The sequence below is a fragment of the Vanderwaltozyma polyspora genome, genomic scaffold, assembly GCF_000150035.1.
Source record: "Vanderwaltozyma polyspora DSM 70294 KpolScaffold1061 genomic scaffold, whole genome shotgun sequence".
Classification (NCBI taxonomy): Eukaryota; Fungi; Ascomycota; class Saccharomycetes; order Saccharomycetales; family Saccharomycetaceae; genus Vanderwaltozyma; species Vanderwaltozyma polyspora.
Window position 1 is genome coordinate 126638 of NW_001834671.1, and position 20926 is coordinate 147563.

The window sequence follows — 20926 nt, forward strand, 5'->3', positions numbered from 1 at the left end:
TTGGGTCCTTTAACTTTTAAAAAAATATGGATACAAATGTCTCATGGCAAGATATATCCATATATCCAATCATTTCATATGTGTAAGTGTATGTGTGTCATACATTGGTATAACGGTCACTAATAGCAACATATCTTTACCTCCAGTAACGGCATTAAGGGTTGTTTCTATATCATATGTCCGGCCACGTGACTTAACTTGTGTTTTAGGTATAGCTATCTATAACAACAACGAAGCTAAGAAACCTTTTTAAGTCAACCATCCAACCATCCAACCATCCATCAAGTATAATAGAAGGTTGAATGGGAACTGATATCGATATATTTGGTAATTTAGTTGGAGAATATGAAAAAACAATTAGCATGTTATCTTTCTTTCTTGGTTGGAGTAGATACTACTGGATTGATGACTTTAATTTGATCGTATTAAACTAACAAAAAATCCCTTATAGACCATACCACCAAACATTTTGATCAATTCATCTATTCTTTTATATATACTTATAGTATTCTGAACTCTTGTATAATGACTACTTGAAAGAAGCTATAGAATAAAGGTAATGTCTATATGTAATGCTGGGAAACTTACTTTGATGGTTCCTATTACCTTTGGTATCTATTAAACCATACGAGTTCGCACAGTAGATCAACATAAGTATTTATATATAGGACAACGAGCTATATAAGGACAAATAAGGTTTAAGTTACTTAATTACAAAATATTGGCTAATATATATATATATATATATATATGTGTGTATATCTGAATTCAGAAGTAACCATTTGCTAGTAGTTTTAACCTTTAATAATTTTACTGCTACTTCTCTTTCTTCATAACCTACCATTTATATAGATATAAGGGTATTTTATTAAAGTGAATACTTCATTAATACTATAATAATGTTAGATTTATTAAATTTACGCAAACAACTGGGTTTCTATAAACGTTACCATCAAAATGTTGTTAATGTTACCATTCATTCTTTCTTTGTTCCTACTATTTTCGTAACCAGTTGTATGATGCTAAATAGAGTTAAATTAGGCAGCACAGGAATTACTTTAGGCCATGTATTAATGGTTACCTATGCATTTTATTATTTTTTATTGCATCGTCTTGTTGGTTTATTAGCATCTACAGTGATTTTTGTAATGAATTATTTCATTCAGAATAATTCAATCGATTTTAAATTTGAAATTGGTCTTTGGTTACTTAGTTGGGCTTTCCAGTTCATGGGTCATGGTGTCTTTGAAGGAAATAGACCTGCTTTGTTTGACAATTTAGTTCAAAGTCTAGTATTGGCACCTTATTTCATATTATTCGAATTTTTATTCGTTTTGGGATTTTGCAATGAACTGCAGTTACAATTGAAAAGGGATATGAAAAAATAATGTTGTGTTAATAATAATTTTGTTTTTGAACTTAATTCTTTTATAACTTCAGTTTGCTTAACAGTAGATTTTCAAAAAATTTCCAGAAAATTGTTTTTAAGAATGTTACTATATGGCACCAAATTATTTATATTTTATTTTATTTGATCGTTTATATGTTTATTTATAATTAACTATAATTGAAATGTGATGAATTTATCATGAAATTATACAGTAGTAGTTATCTTTTCTTACACCAGTGATTTTTACTAACTATCAAATTTGGTGGGGTTCTTTCAATTACAGAAATAATACTTCTAACTGTATTAACTTAAATCTTTTAATATTCAAATCCTTGAATTAATTTTTTAAATGATTTAGATCATATAAGAATTATTAAATCATTGGTATCCAAATAAACTGTCACAGGCATCGTACAATAAAAAATATAACTCAACAGTCAGAGATGTGAATCCTAAATACTCTAAACAGTATTTGGGGTGTCCATTTTGACTCTTTATCGAACTTTAGTAGATTCAAAGTCAATATAATCTAGTTTATTGTTAAACAGGTAACATCTTCGATTTTAACTTTTTAAGTTAGCTCTACTGTCATCTTGATGAGGTCCCGGACTGTTGAAACATTTCAATCCTCAGCAACATTAATAGGTCAGAATAAATTCTACGATCCTTTGAAAAACAAGCAAAAAAATTATTATAGTTAACCTGATTGAGAATCAATTAAATAACCTAAAAATTCAGTTACACTTAGAGAATGTTAAAATATGGATGGTTTTGATTCAAAGGCCCGTTAGTCCAATTATTAACGTCATCAATATATAAAATAAATGGCATACCAAAATAATTCTAATTAATATAAATAGGCCAGGAATTTCAAAGATGATATATACAGGGTGATATATAGTAATGTATCTATTACATAATATATCTAGAGATAGTCTGATGTCAAGCTAAACTGCAAAAAATTAATTATTATTCTGGCAAGAATTTACTCGTTTCAACTATATAATGTTTAAATATTTTTATTGTTTTTTGCTAGTGAATTGTAAAGCTCTCAATCTCCTAAAAAACATAAATTTAAATAATACAAATAATAGAACAATACATTAATTATAATATTATATATCTTAATTTTATTTATCTAATCAAACATATTTTAGAAGGTGGAATTTAGTATTTTGAATGGGCACTTGCTAAAAGGTAAACCAACTTCTTTACTCTTTTATCTTTCAGTCTGTCGAACAAATCCTTTATAAGAAATCTACTTATTATATAAAAAAGGAGAGCAAAAAAGAAAGCCCTGTAGGGGGCTCGAACCCCTAACCTTGTGATTAAGAGTCACACGCGCTACCGATTGCGCCAACAAGGCTTGTTTTTCTTGTTTTTATTTAGTGGTAATAAAACATAAGGAGGACATGATTTGCACATGTTATCCACGTGTCAAAATTTTTATGCGGATAACTTAACTTCCAGTATGAACTAGAATTTTTAAGAAATGTTACATATAATGTAGAGAATCAGAGGGTTGTGGATTCTTTACAGAATCGTTAATAATAGTAGATTGTTTAGTTGTTTGCAAGGACATTCTTAATAAGTTGATATTGATCCCGTGTATTAAAGTATAAAATATGCACATGGGAATATAGTACATATGATAAGTGTCAATTAAGATCTTACCAGACTTTATATACAATGTTTAGATATTATTGACACGTCAGAAGCAAATACTTTCGTATTATAAACATTTCTTTATCCCTTATTAATAATGATGTTTCATATAATTCTTCACCCTTATTAATATTGAATTAATGAGTATGACTTTACGTCATCTCATAATTTCTGACATATAAGATACGTGTTGAAGAATATATAGATCAGTTGGTTATTTATAGGCAAGACGAATAACAAGGATAACAAGTCAAGAGATCTAGTCACAAGATTTAGATTCAAGATAAATATAATATATAGGCACTGATAACATGATATATATATAAGTAATAACATAATAGGACCAAAATAAGACCGATATTACAGAATTAATCACATTTTTCTCTAAGTTTGGAGTTTTCTTGGTTCACAATCTAATATTCTATCATTCTGTAAATCAACGTGTAGAGAATCATGTTGTGGTTTTTCTACCGAATCGTTCATAGTAATAGATTCTTTATTTATTTCCAAGGACATTCTTAATAAGTTGATATTGATCCAGTGTATTAAAGTATAAAATATACACATGGGAATATAGTACATATGATAAGTATCAATTAAGATCTCATCATTTCTTATATACAGTGTTGGAAAAGTTTTCAGCGTCAGTAATACTTTCGTGTAAAGTAACATTTCTTTATCCTATATGAATAATGTCGTAATACGTTTATATCACGTGTTACCTCATAATTCTGACACAACGTCATACTGATCTGTGTGCTTTTAAGAATTAAAATTGCTGACACATACGTTGCCGATGTTTCCATATTGGTAATAAAAAAAACCGTCACAATTACTAATATTGAATTAGAATGTGGCAGCTCAAACTCAAAAAATACTGATGTAAGGTTAAACAATTATTAATAACATTTCCCACTTTCACTAACTTTTCCGAAGGGAATAGTTATTTTCAATCATTTGAAGGTTAGCCATATTATAGCTTTACTGTTTTATGGTAGGGCTAAAATTTTAATACATTTGAAAACTTTACATCTATTTATATATACTTTGACAATTAAATATTCCGTAATTTGATGCACAAGTTTCATCAATTAAGCTATATATTCTGCTTTCTGAGGAATAAAAAACTGTAGGCTATTATACATTTTTAAAAAGTAATAACAATATGAAAAATAAAAAATCATTATGGATTTCCACTACTACAGATTATCATTTCAATTTGTATTTAGAAAATTGAACCAACCTTTTAATTCCATTTAAATCAACAAGGAGTGGGATGGTGTCTGGTAAGACCAATCGCATTACTGTCATTTTATCAATTTAATATACAAAAATGTCGTTCTTATTAACTATATCATATATATATATTTGCACTACTGCACCGGTTTATTTCGTAAGTTTAAATCAATTCATATAGAATACTTCTTATTTTTTCAAAGCGCAAACCAGTGCGACTCTGCTTGGGATATAAACTTGAATAAAGTTTCTTCTATTATTCCATTCCAAATCGGTAGTGAAGAATTCAGTATTTTCATCAATTCTGTTATGACCGCCAAATTCTTCACGATCAGTGTTTAAGACGATTTGGTAAGTACCAGGTTGATCTACACCAATTCTATAATCACTGAAACTTTGTGTTGGATGGAAATTAAAGATGAACAATAAGCCATTACGTTCAAATGCAATCACTTTATCAACTTCATGTTTTAGGGAGACGTACGCTTGATGAGTATTCAACCATTGATGTGATCTTTCACATGATTGCATAGCCTTGTCAAAGTTGTACAAATGTTTATAACGTAGTAATTGGTCATCAACCAAATTAAATTGTCTTCTTGCATAATGGTAACTGTCATTGTTTTCAATTCTTGGGAAATCTAACCATTCAGGGTGACCGAATTCGTTACCTTCAAAATTCAAATAAGCTTCACCACCCAATGAGTGAGTGATCAATCTAATCATTTTGTGTAAGGAAATACCACGGTCAATAACTGGAGATGGTTCCTTCAAGACGGTCATGTCGGTATACATTGCAGCATCCATCAACCAGAAAGCCAATGTCTTGTCACCAACTAAAGCTTGATCATGTGATTCGGCATACGCAACGACCTTTTCACCATGACGTCTATTTGTTAATGTAAAGACAATGTGACCCATGTTCCAATCATCATCTTTCTTTTCTTTTAATAGCTTAATCCACATATCTGGTAAAGCCATGGCTAATCTATAGTCAAAACCTGCACCACCCATATTACGTGGTAAGGATAAAGTTGGATAACCAGACACATCTTCAGCGATAGTGACAGCAGATTCTGGCAATAATTCATGAACCAAATCATTAGCCAACATTAAATAAGCTAAGGCTTCATGATCGACAAATGATCTTTCTTTTGACAAGTATTCATTGTAATCACCACTGAAACCACCATGTTCACCAGCACCATGATGTAAGTAAAGCATCGAAGTGACACCATCAAATCTGAACCCATCAAATTGATAAACATCGATATAATAGGCCAAGTTAGCTAATAGGAATCTTTGGACTTCGAAACTACCGTAGTTAAATAATCTTGAATCCCATAGAGGATGTTCACCTCTACCTGAGGCAGCCGAGTGGAAATATTGATGATCTGAACCATCGAATCCATTCAAACCATCCTGGACGTTTTTAGAGGCATGACTGTGAACGACATCTAATAATACTAAAATACCCATGGAATGAGCAGTGTCAATTAATTCTTTTAATTCTTCAGGGGTACCATAACGAGAGGAAGCTGCAAAGAAATTAGTTACTTGGTAACCAAAAGAACCGTAGTAAGCATGTTCCATAATAGCCATCAATTGAATAGCATTATAACCTAAATCTCTAATTCTTGGTAGAACGTTATCGGTGAAGTTCTTATAGGTTGCAACCTTTTGTTCAGGACTTGAAATACCAACATGAGCTTCGTAAATTCTTAAAGAATCTGATTTCTCATTAAAAGTTGGTCTACTATGTTGGAAGTTATAAAGGATTTGGTGGATTCCAGAATCTACCTTCATAAATTGGCCCATAAACCTTTAACAGTTTCTTTATCTGGTTGAGTAGCTCTTGAAATCCAAGCAGGCCATCTATATATTCTTTCACACTTGGTAAAATGAACATACTTTAATTTTAGAATCATGTGGGATAGCAAAATCACCTTTTTCTAAAGGTGGAACAGTAATTGTAAAATTACCGAACTCATCTTTACCATTCATTTGGTGAGAAGCTTCATTCCAATTATTGAATTCACCAATCAAGAATGCCTTTTCAGCATTTGGGGCCCATTCCTTATAACGGATTTCTTTAGTTGAAGGGTCAGCATGTAAACCATATGATTTATAAGAATTTCTTGCGAAATCTGATAATGATTGGAATTGACCATCTGGAGTAGCATGTGTAATGTTATATTTAAACTGATCTGCCAAGTAAGTTCTTTCGGACATAACTTGAGCGAAAGGTTTCAACCATGGGTCGAATTCAATTGCACCTCTGACATTTTCTGGAATTTCCTCTGACATATTTAAATTATAATCTCTGAATAAGAATTGACTTGTGTTACCTATATGCAGAGCTTAACAACGAGATAAGGTACTTAGATTAGGGACCAAAAAGAAAAAAATAAAATAAAAAAAGGTTATAATAAAATACTGTTGATCCAATTCAAATTGTATTCCTAACAATCCAATACCAAATATATTGAAAGCATACCCTTATATATATAAATATATATTTACAAATAATTAAATAATTTAATAATTAAATAAAGCTAAAGATACCATTAATGTGTTAAAAGCAAAAGACGAGTTATCAGAAGAACCAAACTTATTACGGTACTAAGGATAGATATCCTTAATCATTGGCAAAAAACCCAAGTAGAAACCCATTTCAAATGTTATACAATCCTTTCCCTCCAGATTTCAAGACTAATATCACATCCACAGACATCCACACTACAAAACAAGTCTCCTTCCCTTCCCCAGCCATCCATCTCACCAAGAAACAAGCAGGTATATGAAAAGTGAAATACTATATAGACATACATATACAGATGTTCAACAGAATAAAGGATAAGATATAAAATATAAAATATAATATAACAAACAGACAGAGAGAGAGAGAGAGAGAGAGAGAGAGACAACAGCAACCAACAACAGTTTAGACAATTAGCTTAAAATATAATACAAGTTGCCTAAATTCACGTACTAGCTCCCTTCCATTTCTTATCCCATCCCATCATATCCCATACAATCCTCTTTTGCTAACAACCCAAAATATCAATTGCGTTTAACTTAAAAACTATGACCTCTCTTAGAATTAACATGGTTTAATAATATCTTTTATCAAGTTCTCCTTGAATTAAGCAATATCCAGTTTCGAAACGAGGGGCTCATTGACAATTTCGAAACAAGATTGGAATTGTGATTGCTCGAACCAGTCAAGTCAACAAGAGTAATTTTTTTTTTTCTGATTTGTGGTGAAGTCTCTTTATTTTAACGTCATAAGAACAAAATAGAAATAGCACATATATAGTTCAAGAGGATGTATGTAGAGAGGAGAGGATGCGTTAATGTTATAAGTTAACCATCGTGTGATGGACAGTTGATTAATTTACAAATGTTGTTTGTTGCATTTGAAGTTTCGAACACTGACTTGACGATCTTGTAGGATGTTCTTGTTTTCCTGTCTTACATCTCTTTCTGTCGAAGACCAGCCAGTGAGTGTAAGAGTATAGTTGTGGTTGTAGTGGGAGAACTTGTCTAAGTAATATCGTTTTATGAGCTGTAACGAAGGAATTGTATGGGGTGGAGGAGGGGGGGGGGAGAGAGGGTTGGGACGATTTGTGAGAGATTTGGTTTGTGAGAGACAGCTAACGGCTAATGTTCCTTAATATATGAGCTGTGCTGAGTTCAGTTTAGTTCAGTTTAGTTTAGTTTAGTTTAGTTTAGTTCAGTTTAGTTTAGTTTAGTTTAGTTTAGTTCAGTTCAGTTCAGTGTAGTTTACTCTTTTTGAGGGCGATCAGATTAGATTAGAGATCGATCAAGCAGCCGGTCGTTGGTACTCTTGGAACTGGCGTTGTCTCGTCTGACAAGTGAGATATCGATCTGATGACATTTCGAAGAGAGGAGGCGTTGGTTTTGTTGAATACCTTGTTTCCTGTCTGACATGATGGTCGTTCCTCAATATAGATCGATGTACGTTTGAGGGCGAGGACGAGGGGAAGGGAAGGGAAGGGAGGGATGAAAGCCAACCTGGTAGAAAGATTCGATTTAATCTCATGTGCATACGTAGACACACATACAAGTGTTGCATAACACATGTCTATCTTTATCCTCAACTATATATATAAATATATAAATAAATATACGCATGTATGTGGTTTTCTTATTATTTCGCTTCTGTTCAAACAACTAGTATTACATTATATTAACTACAAACCTACTCTTTAATATACACAAGTACCCTGTTTTACCTATCGGGAATGGACGAAGAAGACACAGCAAATTGAAAGCTGGAAGATAAAGATTCTATTAATTAGAATATCTTGTTTATTGAAGGAAGATGTGATCTGACCTTTTTGAATCTTGAACTGAACTTATTTATGTCTTGGTCTCTATGCCAATATGACCTTCCATTAAGGGAACTTGAGGGACAGAGGATGGTGGTAAAAAGGGATAAACATAAATTATAACTAAAATAACAAAAAGTTTTTATATTTTATTTTATTTTTCTTGATAGCAACGCAAATTTAAAAGATATATAAAGTCAATAGACATCCAACTATACCAAACATCATAGGTAGATGACCCAAGGAGTTTCTCCAGACCTCCAGACCGACTTGTAAAGGTGTCATCAAAAATCCATTATGTGAATAATAATTACAATTGTTTAAAGTATAAGCAATTAATGTCTTGGTTATTGAAAAAATCATTGGGTCCATTTCCATTGTTGGAAGATCATAACGAATAAAATTAACATAGTAACTGATTAAAGATGGTAATAGGAAGGAAAACCACAACCATAGTATAATATTTGTAAAAATATCTATTTTATCAGTTTCGACAGAATATATCGCAAATAGGTATTTTATTATGTGGAAAAATTCAATTAAATATAGGATAATTGCAACTGAATAAATAGTTGACAAACAATCTTGGATGTCTTCATTGATTCTTCTTACATTAATAACTATATCGTTCAAATAATTTTCGAACTTGAATTTAAATGAGGATTGAGTTGATGTTGACTCGCTAAAATCTAAATTGCTATAATTTCTCTTCTTATTACTATCCAAGTTTTCTTGTTCCAATTCTTCTGGGGTTTCCGATTTTTCTTCCTCTTCTTTATCTATATATTCCATTTTTTCTTGTGATTCTTGTATTTCATAAGGCTTTTGTTCCAATATAGTTGAAGACATGGTGTCCTCTAAAACAGATTCTTCTGCCTTAACTAATAAATCATCGACATGATTATTAGTTCTCTTTGTTGATTTTGGAATATAATCATCCGAGCAATAGAAAGATTGCAATTCTGGATATTCCACTATGTCTAGTAATGGCACATCTAAAGAATTCAAATAATTTTCAATAATTTGAATCAAAGTGGTTTTTTTACTTTGATAAGAAATATCGTTAATTTTCAATTTTTCAATTAAGTCTAATAGATCAGTTTTCTTCCATTTTTGAAAAACTGAAGATTGGGAACTCATTTCTGTATATTTAATTATTGTATTAATTAGTGTTTTTATTATAATCTTTATATAAAAAATGGTCCCAAAACTAAAAATAATAAAAAAATATTGTTAAGTTCTTTACTTTTATTTTGTGGGGCAGAATAGATGACAACAATAAACTACTGTTTGAAATTTCAATTCCAATTTAAATCTAAATCCAATTCTTAATCAATAATAAACAAAAACAATAATATTGGATCAAAATATTGGAATATAAACAAAGATCAAATCCATTCTATCAATCTCTATATTTTTCCTCTAACAAGAATATTATAATTTCAAGAATTTAAAAGCAAAGGGAGTTATGTAAGAGTCTAAAAAACAACAACAACAACAACAATAATAATAAGATGAACAAAGGAACAGAACAATAGGCAAAAATATTGGACTTGTATTGGAGTTGTTATTGTCACTACCTTACCATTATTATTATTATTATTGTTATTGTTTTTCGACTCAAGTTAGGTTCAAAGAATTTCATCTCACATTGAACAGATATCAAACGATGGTAGTGACAGGATCTATTGAATAAAATATATCAGGTTAACTATGTTCAATATTGATTCCATCAAACTTTGATAATTTTTTGCTGTTTTTGTTTTTGTTTTCCCTTAAACAATAACATTTTCACTCAAGTGGAAATATTTTACAGAAATAGCAGGATGTCCGAAAATAGTAAAATGTAAATAATAGACAAATATACTCACACATAAGAGACTCGACCTAACTCAAAATCATTGTGAAATATGTGTGTAAATGTTGAAATTCAAATACTAGAACTCATCATAGGGTATGTGTAAATATGTTGGTGGATCAAACACACATGCATACAAATATATATATATATATATATATATATCTAAACTCATAATAGTAGATTGGTTGAATCTGTCTTGTCCTATCCTATCGATGCTAGTTGGTATGATAAAATGTGCTTCTCACGTGGAAAGAAGGAAATTGAAAAGCAGCCCGGGTCACTTAAGTAAGTAAAAGACTCTTGAAAATTTACAATCATCTCTTGTACTGACTTCGATACATCAGTCACTCGTTTCCTTGTAGCTTATACTTCTCTTTTATTCAAATACAAAGATTTATTTGTTGATTAATTGATTAATCGATTGACGGACCAACCCACGGCTGGGTGAGAAGATGTTTACAAGGATTTGGAATGATTAGGTTTAAGAACTATATAGTATTTGTAATTTTTTTCCCTAACTTAGTTACTCATACATGCATGCTGCACATATTCATTCATTTACTCATTAATCTTTCTTTCTTTCTATCTGCTTGAAATACATACATTTCATGATCTTTTTTTTTACCCGTATAGGTACCATCACCTTACCCTGACATACCAAAAGAAATGAAAAATGCTGTAAACATACAATGTGTGTGTGTATCTGCACCTTCCTCTTTCCTTCTCCTTCCGTCATCATGCTCATCCAACGTAAGAGAAGAACATGCTTTAAAACTCAGAATTAGATAGTAAAAGCAATTTTTTTTTTGATAACCATTATTATATCTTATTCTCTCTGTTTCTGCGGTAATTAATTTATTGTCGCTGCTACGAACGTCATCATATTAAAATCATATTCACGTAAAGACTTAGATATTGAATAATATTTTATATAATTTTAAAAAATTACCGTCCTGTTCCGTCCTAACAAACAAACCAAGATACAACAATTTCCTTATGCCTCGCCTTGTCTTCTCAACTATGTTCTAGGCAATTTTTATTATCAGTTGTTCTTTTAGGTAACTTATAAATAAGAAAAATATATTCAAAAAATAATTAGTAGTGCAAAGAACTAACACTATATCTCTGCTCTATCAATTCCGGTGCATAACAACAACACACACACCACTAGATAGATTCCTGTCCTTCCATCTCGTTTTTCACTTTTCTTTAATGATAAACAAACTCTCTCAAACGGTTATAACAATACTATGCATAACTACATTTGTACAACCAAATTCAAAGTAAATTTAGCATTTGTACGTAATCAACACTACTTACTCTGCTATCTTGTGCCCTTTAAGCCATATATTTTCAACAACCAATACCAAAACTTAGTACCAATGACAACTGCAAGAACAAGAACAAGAACAAGAACAAGAACAACATCCACACTCGCGTTTTTTTTTAATTTTTTTTATCTCAAAGGTCTTATAACACAACATAACAAGTATAGTTAACACAGTTCATATGCTATTATTACAACCAAGAGAGCAAAGCTTGTCTGAACTTCCCACTTTCTATTGCATAAGAGGGCAATAATTTTTCATTTATACTTTTACTTTTATCAAGAGTTATGTTCTGTTCTGTAAATGCAACCGTACTAGCATCTCCATTTCCATATCCATTTCACTTTGATTTCCTTTATTCATCTCATTCGTTGACGAAGTGAAGGAGAGAGCCATTATACTAATTTCGAATAAGATAAAAGGTATTTTTTTCTTTTTTGTTATTTTTTTTTCCACTTTTCAGTTTGGCTAAAAGGTTTGTACTCTACTGTTTATTGTCCCTGATTCTCTAATGATGTTATCAAATAGTTGTTTCGCAATAAACTATTAACAAGAAAAAAAAACAGCTTAACGGTTGGTTTATCCAAAGCTAAGAAGAACGAAAAATTTTTTTTTATTATTTTCCTCACTCTTATTCGTTTTTGCTATATAAGTAATTTCATTTTCCCAATTGCAAAAATGTAATTTCTTTCTTGCTATTTGCGTATGTTTAACACTATCAATAATCAATTATTTCGATTTTTTTTCTCTCAATATTAAATTCGATTTTATTTTTTACTATATATACTTAATTGTTGTATATTCCTTTTAAAAGTTTTCTTATTGATATCTTCTCTTTAACTATTTTTTAATTCTTATTCTTCCTTGTTTTATCCTAAAGAAAGCACACACGCTCTCGTTTTAATTGTACCCACACACTACTTTAAAACATAAAAGAAAGCGAAACAATCATTCTTCTAATTGAATTTTTATATTAATCAGATATGACTTTACCAGGTGGTGTTATTTTAGTTTTTATTTTAGTCGGTTTAGCTGGTATTGCTATTGTCTGTACCATTGCTTACAGAAAATGGCAAGCTAGACAAAGAGGTTTGCAAAGATTCTAAGAATTGAAAATTAATAAATAGATGAATGTTCTTTAACTTTTTAAATTAAAGATTCATTTTTTTTATCAATTTTTTTTTTCATTTCTTAGATTCGAAATGCTACAAGTTATATGTTACTACTCTCATACGTGATAACTTCACTGTGTCATTAGTTTTGTATTCAACATTTTTTTGTTCCGGTTGAAATCTTTCAACAAAATTATCTTTTATCCAAATATTTTTTAGTCCACCAATATGTTCTTCTTCTAATCTCCAACATCCCACTTAATCTTTTACTATTGTCAGTCATTTTTAATAATCAAATTTTTAACAATTTGCTAATACATTTTCTACGGAAATTGTAATAAAGTCGCCCTATATATATACTTTTTCCTTCCAATTTATTTGTTGAAATTTTTCTATCAATTTGCTTATTTAGATGCTGACAAGAACAAGAGTTCAATATATACCCACCTACAAATATCGAACATATTGAAGATTCGAATATTTTTGGTTACTGCTAGTTCGATTTTTTTCTCTTTATTCCGAGTTTCAAGAAATTATACAATATAATTTTCTAAAGCCACCACTGTTGTGTCTCATAATGTGTCGTATCTATTTTCTTCAACATTTCGGCTTTGTTATACTTTCTTTATCACCCCCGTTCAAATCTGTATCTCAACTATATGTGTTCAGATTTAACTTATTTTTACTATTTCCCTTTTTTCATTATCCTTAATGATTAATAACTAATTAATAAAAACCAAAAAATTTCAGTTTTAAAAACTCTGCAAATATAAATTATATGTCAATTTCTATGGTCTCCCTATATGTCTCCTTAGCTACGCCCATGTCGTTAATGTTTGCGCTGATTGGTCAGTCCAATTAAAGATTTTTTCTAACTAACCTCAAGAAAAACCTTATATTATTATACTCTGTTTTCTGTCAAAACGTCAAATAGTTAATTATTGTCGTTTTTTTATATATAACCTTTTTGACTATATGAAGGATCCGATGTTATTTACTTATATCGGTATGCTACGTGCTTGTGCAAGATTACGTTTTGTCTTTATTACTTTAATTTTTTACCTGTGTGTGTGAAAATGGATAGAAATTAGTCCTAGATAATTTTCTAGTTCTAATCTACCCAAAATCATTATTATCAGAGATGTGTCAAACAAAAAAATAGTTTTTTTTTCTATTTGTTTAGAAACTTCTCTGACGTTAGTCTCTTTTCTGATCTGTCGCTTTCATTTTCTGTTATTTTGTCTTATCTCCGTTACCACAATATTGGTCCAAATTTTCGAAAGGTAAGACCACTCATTCTCCATTTCTTTCTTTTTATTCTGCTTTTGCCGTTGGTTTTTGTGTTTTCTTTGTGTGTCCCGAAGGTAATTTCCCAGAATAGTTAGTAGGAAGAGAAGAAAATAGTATTTTGTTTACTATTTTTTTTGTGGTTCTTAATTTTTATTTAGATCGAAATGATTTGGTAGCCGCCAATGTGATGAGCAATGACAGACTTTTTTTTGTTAAACTTTTATGATAGGTATAAAAGGATACAACAAACATTGATCTTGTAAAGCTTCTTCATGAAATGTGTGTGTGTCATTTTTATAGAAGTCATTACAATCGTTGAGATGTTTTGTTACAATAGTATCTCTTATTGTTTTTTTCCTCTTTAATTAGTTGAGAAAGCTCATCATGAATTCAAGAAAAATATTGAATTTTTACATGATTTTTAAAGATATCTAAATCAAGAGATTACAGTTTCTAGACTATCGTTTCATTATCCTGTTTTGCTATTATTATTATACTATAGTGAATCATTCTTTTTACATTATCAAAAAAGTATTTATATATGTATTTTCTATATATAGACTTGTTTATATGTTTCTAGGATGGATAATGAATCGTTATTATTGTGTGTGTGAATCAAATGAGATATTTTCTCTCTTCTTTTTATAGGTCATATAGATTTTTATTTTGCTTTTCTTAGATTCCCTTTAGTCCATTTTTATGACAAAGTGATAGATACCCTATAATTTAATAGACTTTTTTTTCCAAATAGCATTTCCCTCTTTATGTCTTTTAATATGACTAAGTCTGAATCGTATATAAATAATCATCTGGTTCTGATCTAAAAACTTTGCTTAGATAAATTCACTGCTGATGCATTCATTTGTTGATCTACTTACCCATTATAACTAATACAACTAACTAAAAACCATGCAAGATAAAGTAAAGGCCACTCAGCATATCACTGATATCCTTTTAAAATATGACATAGATACTATCTTTGGTATTGTAGGTATTCCTGTAGTCGAATTAGCTGATAGTTTTATTGCAAATAACATCAGGTTTATCTCCTTCAGAAATGAACAATCTGCTTCATATGCTGCTTCTGTATATGGTTATTTAAATAATAAGCCTGGTATATTATTGACCGTCGGTGGACCAGGTCTAATTCATTCTTTAGCTGGTATATATAACTCAATAGAAAATAAATGGCCATTGATAGTATTGACAGGATCAATAGAGTCAACAGATCAATATAAACATGGATTTCAAGAACTGGATCATGTTTCTCTTTTACATAGACATATCAACTTTACTGCTAAATTATCCTTGGAGAATATCGATAGATGTTTTTATGAAGCAATGAGAAACTCCTGTTTAATAAATAAAGGAGTAAGTTTTATAGAGATTCCTGGCGATTTATTCCACTCGACTATATCAACTGATGTAATCGACAAATCTATTGTACATCAACCCATTTCTAAGAAATTAATTGAATATCAACCAACTGATGAGTTAATTACAAAAGTATCGAAATTTTTATTAGAGAATATAAATAAGAATAAGAAGAATTGTTTAGTAGTAATAGGAGATGGTGCTATGGATGATTCCCAAAAATTGACCAAATTTCTTACACATTTTAATCTGCCTTTCATTACAACGCCAATGGCCAGGGGTATTGTACCTGACTCAAGTAAACTCAATGTAGCAAGTGCAAGATCATTAGCTTTAAAAAATGCTGAAATAGTGCTTTTGATTGGAACTAAACTTAATTGGATATTACATTTTGGTTCCAGCTCTAAATGGAATGAAAATACATTATTTATTCAGATCGACAACTCGCCTTCCAATCTAGGATTAAACAATTCAAAAGGGTTGGAATATTCATTGTTTGGTAACATCTCAGTAACCCTTGACAAATTATCCAGATCTTTGATTAAATTTAACAAGAATAAACAATGGAGATATCAAGGTCCAACAGAGAATATTAAAATAAAGATCAAAGAAAATGAAATAAACTTGAAGAAAAAGGAATCCAATCATTCAACATCTCAGTTGAATTATAATGAAGTATATGGGAGTTTGAGAAAAATATTAAATGATAGAGAAACCATAATAGTTATGGAAGGTGCCAACACCATGGATATTGCAAGAATTTCATTTAAAACAGATTATCCTCAACATAGATTAGATTGTGGAAATCTAGCAACTATGGGTGTTGGGTTAGGCTATGCAATCTCGGCAAAGCTTTCTAGACCTGACAAAACAGTAGTATTGATTCAAGGTGATTCAGCGTTTGGGTTTTCGGGAATGGAAATTGAAACTGCAGTAAGGAATAAATTAGGTTTAATAATTATAGTAATGAACAATAGCGGTATTTATAAGGGAGTTCCAATTGAAGAACGAAAATCAGACAAAGCTCTACCGTCTACTGCATTAACCCAAGATTGTCGTTATGACATTGTAGGGAAGGGACTTGGCGCAAATGGGTACCTGATTAGAGATTTAAATCAATTGGACAAATTTTTTAAATTAGCTGTTCAAAGATCTAAAGTTAATAAGGAGACCTCTATTTTAAACGTAATTTTAGAACCTGGTAAACAGAAAAAACTTTCTTTTGGTTGGCAGACAAAGGCACGATTATAAAATTATTATTACTATCCAAGAAAATGATATATGTGAGCTATCATTATGGTAAACTTTGTCACACTTGAAGAAAATAGACTTAACATCTCAACTTTGGTAATGAATGTCCTTGATAATATTTAATGATTCAATTATATATTTATTTAGGTGAATATAAGTAAACTTAAGAGTAATGCAATCCTATGTTTTGACAAATTTTACAGTTATTTAACGTTGTATTAGAGTAGTAATCTTGTACCTTGGAAAAGAACATATTCCGCTTATCAGAACAGAACAATGACTTATGTGTTTCTACTATTACAACTCGTTGATTTTACTATTTTGTATAACAATCATAATTGCAGGTGACATTAAGCATTTCACCTCATCGAATACCTATATGTCGAGTAACGGCAGTATATAAGGATTGAAGTCATTACGATCTAAACAGTCGTATAAGCCTTTTTAGAATATTGGTAGTAATCTCGGTTGTTTGTTCCTATGTCATCAAAGTAAAATATCTGTAACAGGTATTGTTGAATCTATTTTTATATAGTCACATATTATTCGAAGATGGTTATCCAAGATGGTTGTACCAGATGGTTGTACCAGATAGCATTTTCAATACCTGATTTGGCCAAGTTGCAGAACAGAGATAAAACTGGGAGCTTTACCGCCAAGATCTCGTCATGCATTTATCAATCATGGGGTAATCATCTTGAGTATTATCTTGTGTAGAGATTTGATATGCAAGAAGTACCATCCAATTAGATTTAGAAATGTACTCCACCTGTGTGTAGAGTAAATCTTCTTTCTATTTTACCCCAAGACCTTGGAATTCCTTTTTTTCTAAAAGCGGATTATCTCACACTGAAAGTCATGTGACCAACACAGCCCAACACAAATACACAAACAGTGAGTTGCCCTATCAGCGAAGTATCGGAGTATTTCCTAGCGTACCGAGACACGTCCCTGCCAACAAAACGAAGACAATAGACAGACGCGCCAGAGTTTCCACTAGCTTTAACCGCACATCGTACATAGTAATCAATCATTCTCGTCTTTATGACGCTCCCCTAATTTAATGTTTTGGGTCTGGCTCCTGAACTCTGATTATGTGTTTTCCTTCACAAACGACCAATGGTTCCTTTTTCTTTCCCTTTGATAGAAGTTCAACTGAATCAGACATCGTTGTTCTTTTTATTTTTATTTTTATTTTTCATTTCGTTGTATTCCTTACCCATTGGTATTCTTCTTTCGATTTCAGTGTTTGATTGACAACGAACAATGAAGACAATTGAGAGAAAGTCTGGAAACTAGACTAGATTCTGAGAACCACCAGGATTATTCCATGAAAGAACAACCGATCGATACCCAGGACACTGTCGTTGAACCTTGACAGATCTGTTGGGGGAAGCAGGTAGGTGGAGGTGGAGGATATACTTGTCTGTCATTGTCTATTTCCATCAATCTATCTCTCTTGGGTGGGAACACACTGTGTTGACATCAAAGATATGCATTAACAGATAAATAGAATCTGTTCCGCACACACACACACACTCTCTCTCTCTCTATCTCTTATTCTATATATAAAGTAAACACAAAGACAAATTAATTACAACTGTCATACTTGTCTTTCTCATCCAGGAGACAGAGACAAACACGACTAGTTTTTATTAACAAGAAATAAAAACAAATCAAAGAACCATCAGGTTAAAATATAAGGTATGTGTTTTTTTTCATAATTATTATATCCTAGTTCTTCAATGAGATCCCAAAATAGTTTCAAAAACAGTATATTATTATTCTTTTTAAGTTTATATAACTTTATCAACCGTATATTTTGCCATTCCCCTATATCAAGTGCCATTTCAAGACATGGTTCACTGATTACACCAACTATACTACTCTCAATATTCCAACCAAGCTTTCCTCATGCACTGAACCACATATCTAGATCCAGTTAGTCCTGTCTTTATATTTTTTTTAGAATCGATAATACAGCATCCGCTGTAAGTATTTGGCTCACTTTAGTTATTACTACAGAGATCCGCTCAGATTATCAAGTACTCTAAGATCTTCTGGCGGCTGACAGAAAGAACTGGATCGACAACATGAACTACGGTTGGTTCTGGGATTACAGAGGCAAGGGATACTATACAGACGTGTATAGTATATCCTATATTTACAGAAAATGCGCAGAAGAAAGAAAAAAACAACAGCATAGGTTCTAACCGTATGAAGGTATCAACAATAGTACCCTTTAGTTTGTTTACCCGGATTAAACATAAGAATTAATGGAAAGGAACTAAGCAAAGTCTTCTCCCCCAGCTGTATTTCCCAGTCACCATTTCCGCTTTTCTATTGATCCCGTCCCGGTGGCAAAATAAAAAAAAAGGTAACGAATACACACACGGTGGTTGTTTTTTTTTATTTCAACTATCCACATAATTGTATCGTCGTGAACGCAACTTCCAAAGACGGGTAACGCGGTGTTATGCATCGTTTCTTTTTATTATCATTCTACAGCAAAAAAGAAGAAAAAGAAATATAAAAAGAAAAAATAATAATTTCAACTTGAACTTGACAATTTCGAAAAGGTTTTTTTTTCTTTTTTTTTTTTGTTTTTAACTAAGAGCATGATCATGCAGTACAGGGAAAGAAGAACCAATGCTAATTAGTTTTTCTACTTGATAATCGCCAAACTGAACATACTCTCTCTACCGTATGTGGTAAAAGATATGCTAGAACTATAATAAAACTCATATTAGGTTGTGCTAATAAAAAAAAAAGTATGAAAAAATTTAATATCATGTAGATAATATACTAAATGAACGAGTGAGCAGGTGTGATGTGGAACAATATATGCTGCTATAACTCTGTCATCTAACATCCTTTTTTTTTTACTTCCTCAATTTGACTAAATTTTTGGTTTTTCTACCTTTTTATGTTTTTGCTACGATATTCGCATTTGATAGCTTCTTCCACTATTACTACTCCTCTTGCACGGGAGAGAGAGAGAGAGGGAGAAAAAAAAGCAACATATTGATTCTATAGAAGTGGAAGTTGTGCAATCCCACTGTCCATAGTAGTAGAAAAGCAAAACGCCAATCTGTTCATGAACCCATCTTATGTTAACTAGAATTAAAGCGAGTTGGGAGAAAAGTAGCTAGACTGTAACCAAGTAATGCTATCTCAAGCTCTCTCTCTCTCTCTCTCTTATGCCAACCTGGAGCGTATCATACTCTGACTTGTTCTCAAAATATATACGGTAACAAGACTGAATCACAGTTCTTTCTGACAAATAGGGAACATTCTAACTGATTATAATTGCAAAAATATTTAGAAATTTTAAAAAGACAAAACCCATTAATTCAGACAGACAGACAGACAAACAGACACACTTAGATTAGTGCGCCCTTCTGTTTTTATCATTGGGATAGTACTTGTCCAGAAATTAACTCAAAAAATTATTTGTGTTGTTTTAATGTATTACGTCGTCACTACGTCACAATCTTAGGGTCTTTTAATTATTTTCAGTTTCCGTTCTCTGTCTCTTCTCAATATTAACGACAAATTGGTTCTATCAGAAATTGTTATTGTAGTAACTTTTTTTTTATTGGATTTTACTTTTATTGTGTTCGAACTCACGAAAGGATTACGTACGTGTTTCCCACTACAGCTGTTTTACACATCAGGATATTTTGTTTTCATCTCTTGGATTCGTTTTTTCAATCTAATGAATATTATGGCAATGAATTTTGGGTTTGTCCAGTAAAGCACTACAGCTTGCAGTACCAGAAGTTGCATATTCTCATGATTCTGGAGTCCTGTATTTTTTGGTCTGTTTTGTTCATACTTCCTTTCTCTCACTGTCTCTTTTCCTTGCTACTGATAATAAAAAACAACTACCACACAGACATTAATTAGAGGTGGAATTGGAATTGGAATTGAAATTGAAATTGAAATTGAAATTATATTAAATTATAATTTTTATTATTATTATTATTATTATTATTATTATTATTGCAAAATAACAATAAAGACTGTACAAGGAAACGTTATGTGTAGAAACCCAAAGCTGC

The 20926-nt window shown here is 31.1% G+C and overlaps 4 protein-coding genes, 1 non-coding gene and 1 further gene across 5 annotated transcripts, besides 3 other annotated features; 3 read left to right on the forward strand and 3 right to left on the reverse strand.

The window, feature by feature from the left end:
* Positions 1 to 899: 899 nt before the first annotated feature.
* MPO1 (2-hydroxy-palmitic acid dioxygenase MPO1) lies at positions 900 to 1388 on the forward strand (the record flags this gene model as incomplete). The annotated part of the gene is made up of 1 exon (XM_001645429.1): positions 900 to 1388. The coding sequence occupies one exon, from the start codon at positions 900 to 902 to the stop codon at positions 1386 to 1388; it is 489 nt and encodes a 162-aa protein (XP_001645479.1).
* A 1295-nt stretch (positions 1389 to 2683) lies between these two features.
* Kpol_1061trna8 lies at positions 2684 to 2756 on the reverse strand. Its single transcript has one exon. It is a non-coding gene; the product is annotated as a tRNA-Lys (tRNA).
* Positions 2757 to 4480: 1724 nt separating this feature from the next.
* Positions 4481 to 6115: a sequence feature (similar to hypothetical protein; correction of possible frameshift sequencing error~similar to Saccharomyces cerevisiae GLC3 (YEL011W)).
* On the reverse strand, positions 4481 to 6598 carry Kpol_1061p47 (the record flags this gene model as incomplete).
* Positions 6118 to 6180: a sequence feature (similar to hypothetical protein; correction of possible frameshift sequencing error~similar to Saccharomyces cerevisiae GLC3 (YEL011W)).
* Positions 6182 to 6598: a sequence feature (similar to hypothetical protein; correction of possible frameshift sequencing error~similar to Saccharomyces cerevisiae GLC3 (YEL011W)).
* A 2228-nt stretch (positions 6599 to 8826) lies between these two features.
* GTT3 (Gtt3p) lies at positions 8827 to 9786 on the reverse strand (the record flags this gene model as incomplete). The annotated part of the gene is made up of 1 exon (XM_001645430.1): positions 8827 to 9786. One exon carries the CDS (start codon positions 9784 to 9786, stop codon positions 8827 to 8829), a length of 960 nt encoding a protein of 319 aa, XP_001645480.1.
* A 3032-nt stretch (positions 9787 to 12818) lies between these two features.
* Kpol_1061p49 (uncharacterized protein) lies at positions 12819 to 12941 on the forward strand (the record flags this gene model as incomplete). Its single annotated transcript, XM_001645431.1, has 1 exon — positions 12819 to 12941. The coding sequence occupies one exon, from the start codon at positions 12819 to 12821 to the stop codon at positions 12939 to 12941; it is 123 nt and encodes a 40-aa protein (XP_001645481.1).
* Positions 12942 to 15146: 2205 nt separating this feature from the next.
* PXP1 (putative indolepyruvate decarboxylase family protein) lies at positions 15147 to 16862 on the forward strand (the record flags this gene model as incomplete). The annotated part of the gene is made up of 1 exon (XM_001645432.1): positions 15147 to 16862. One exon carries the CDS (start codon positions 15147 to 15149, stop codon positions 16860 to 16862), a length of 1716 nt encoding a protein of 571 aa, XP_001645482.1.
* Positions 16863 to 20926: the final 4064 nt, after the last annotated feature.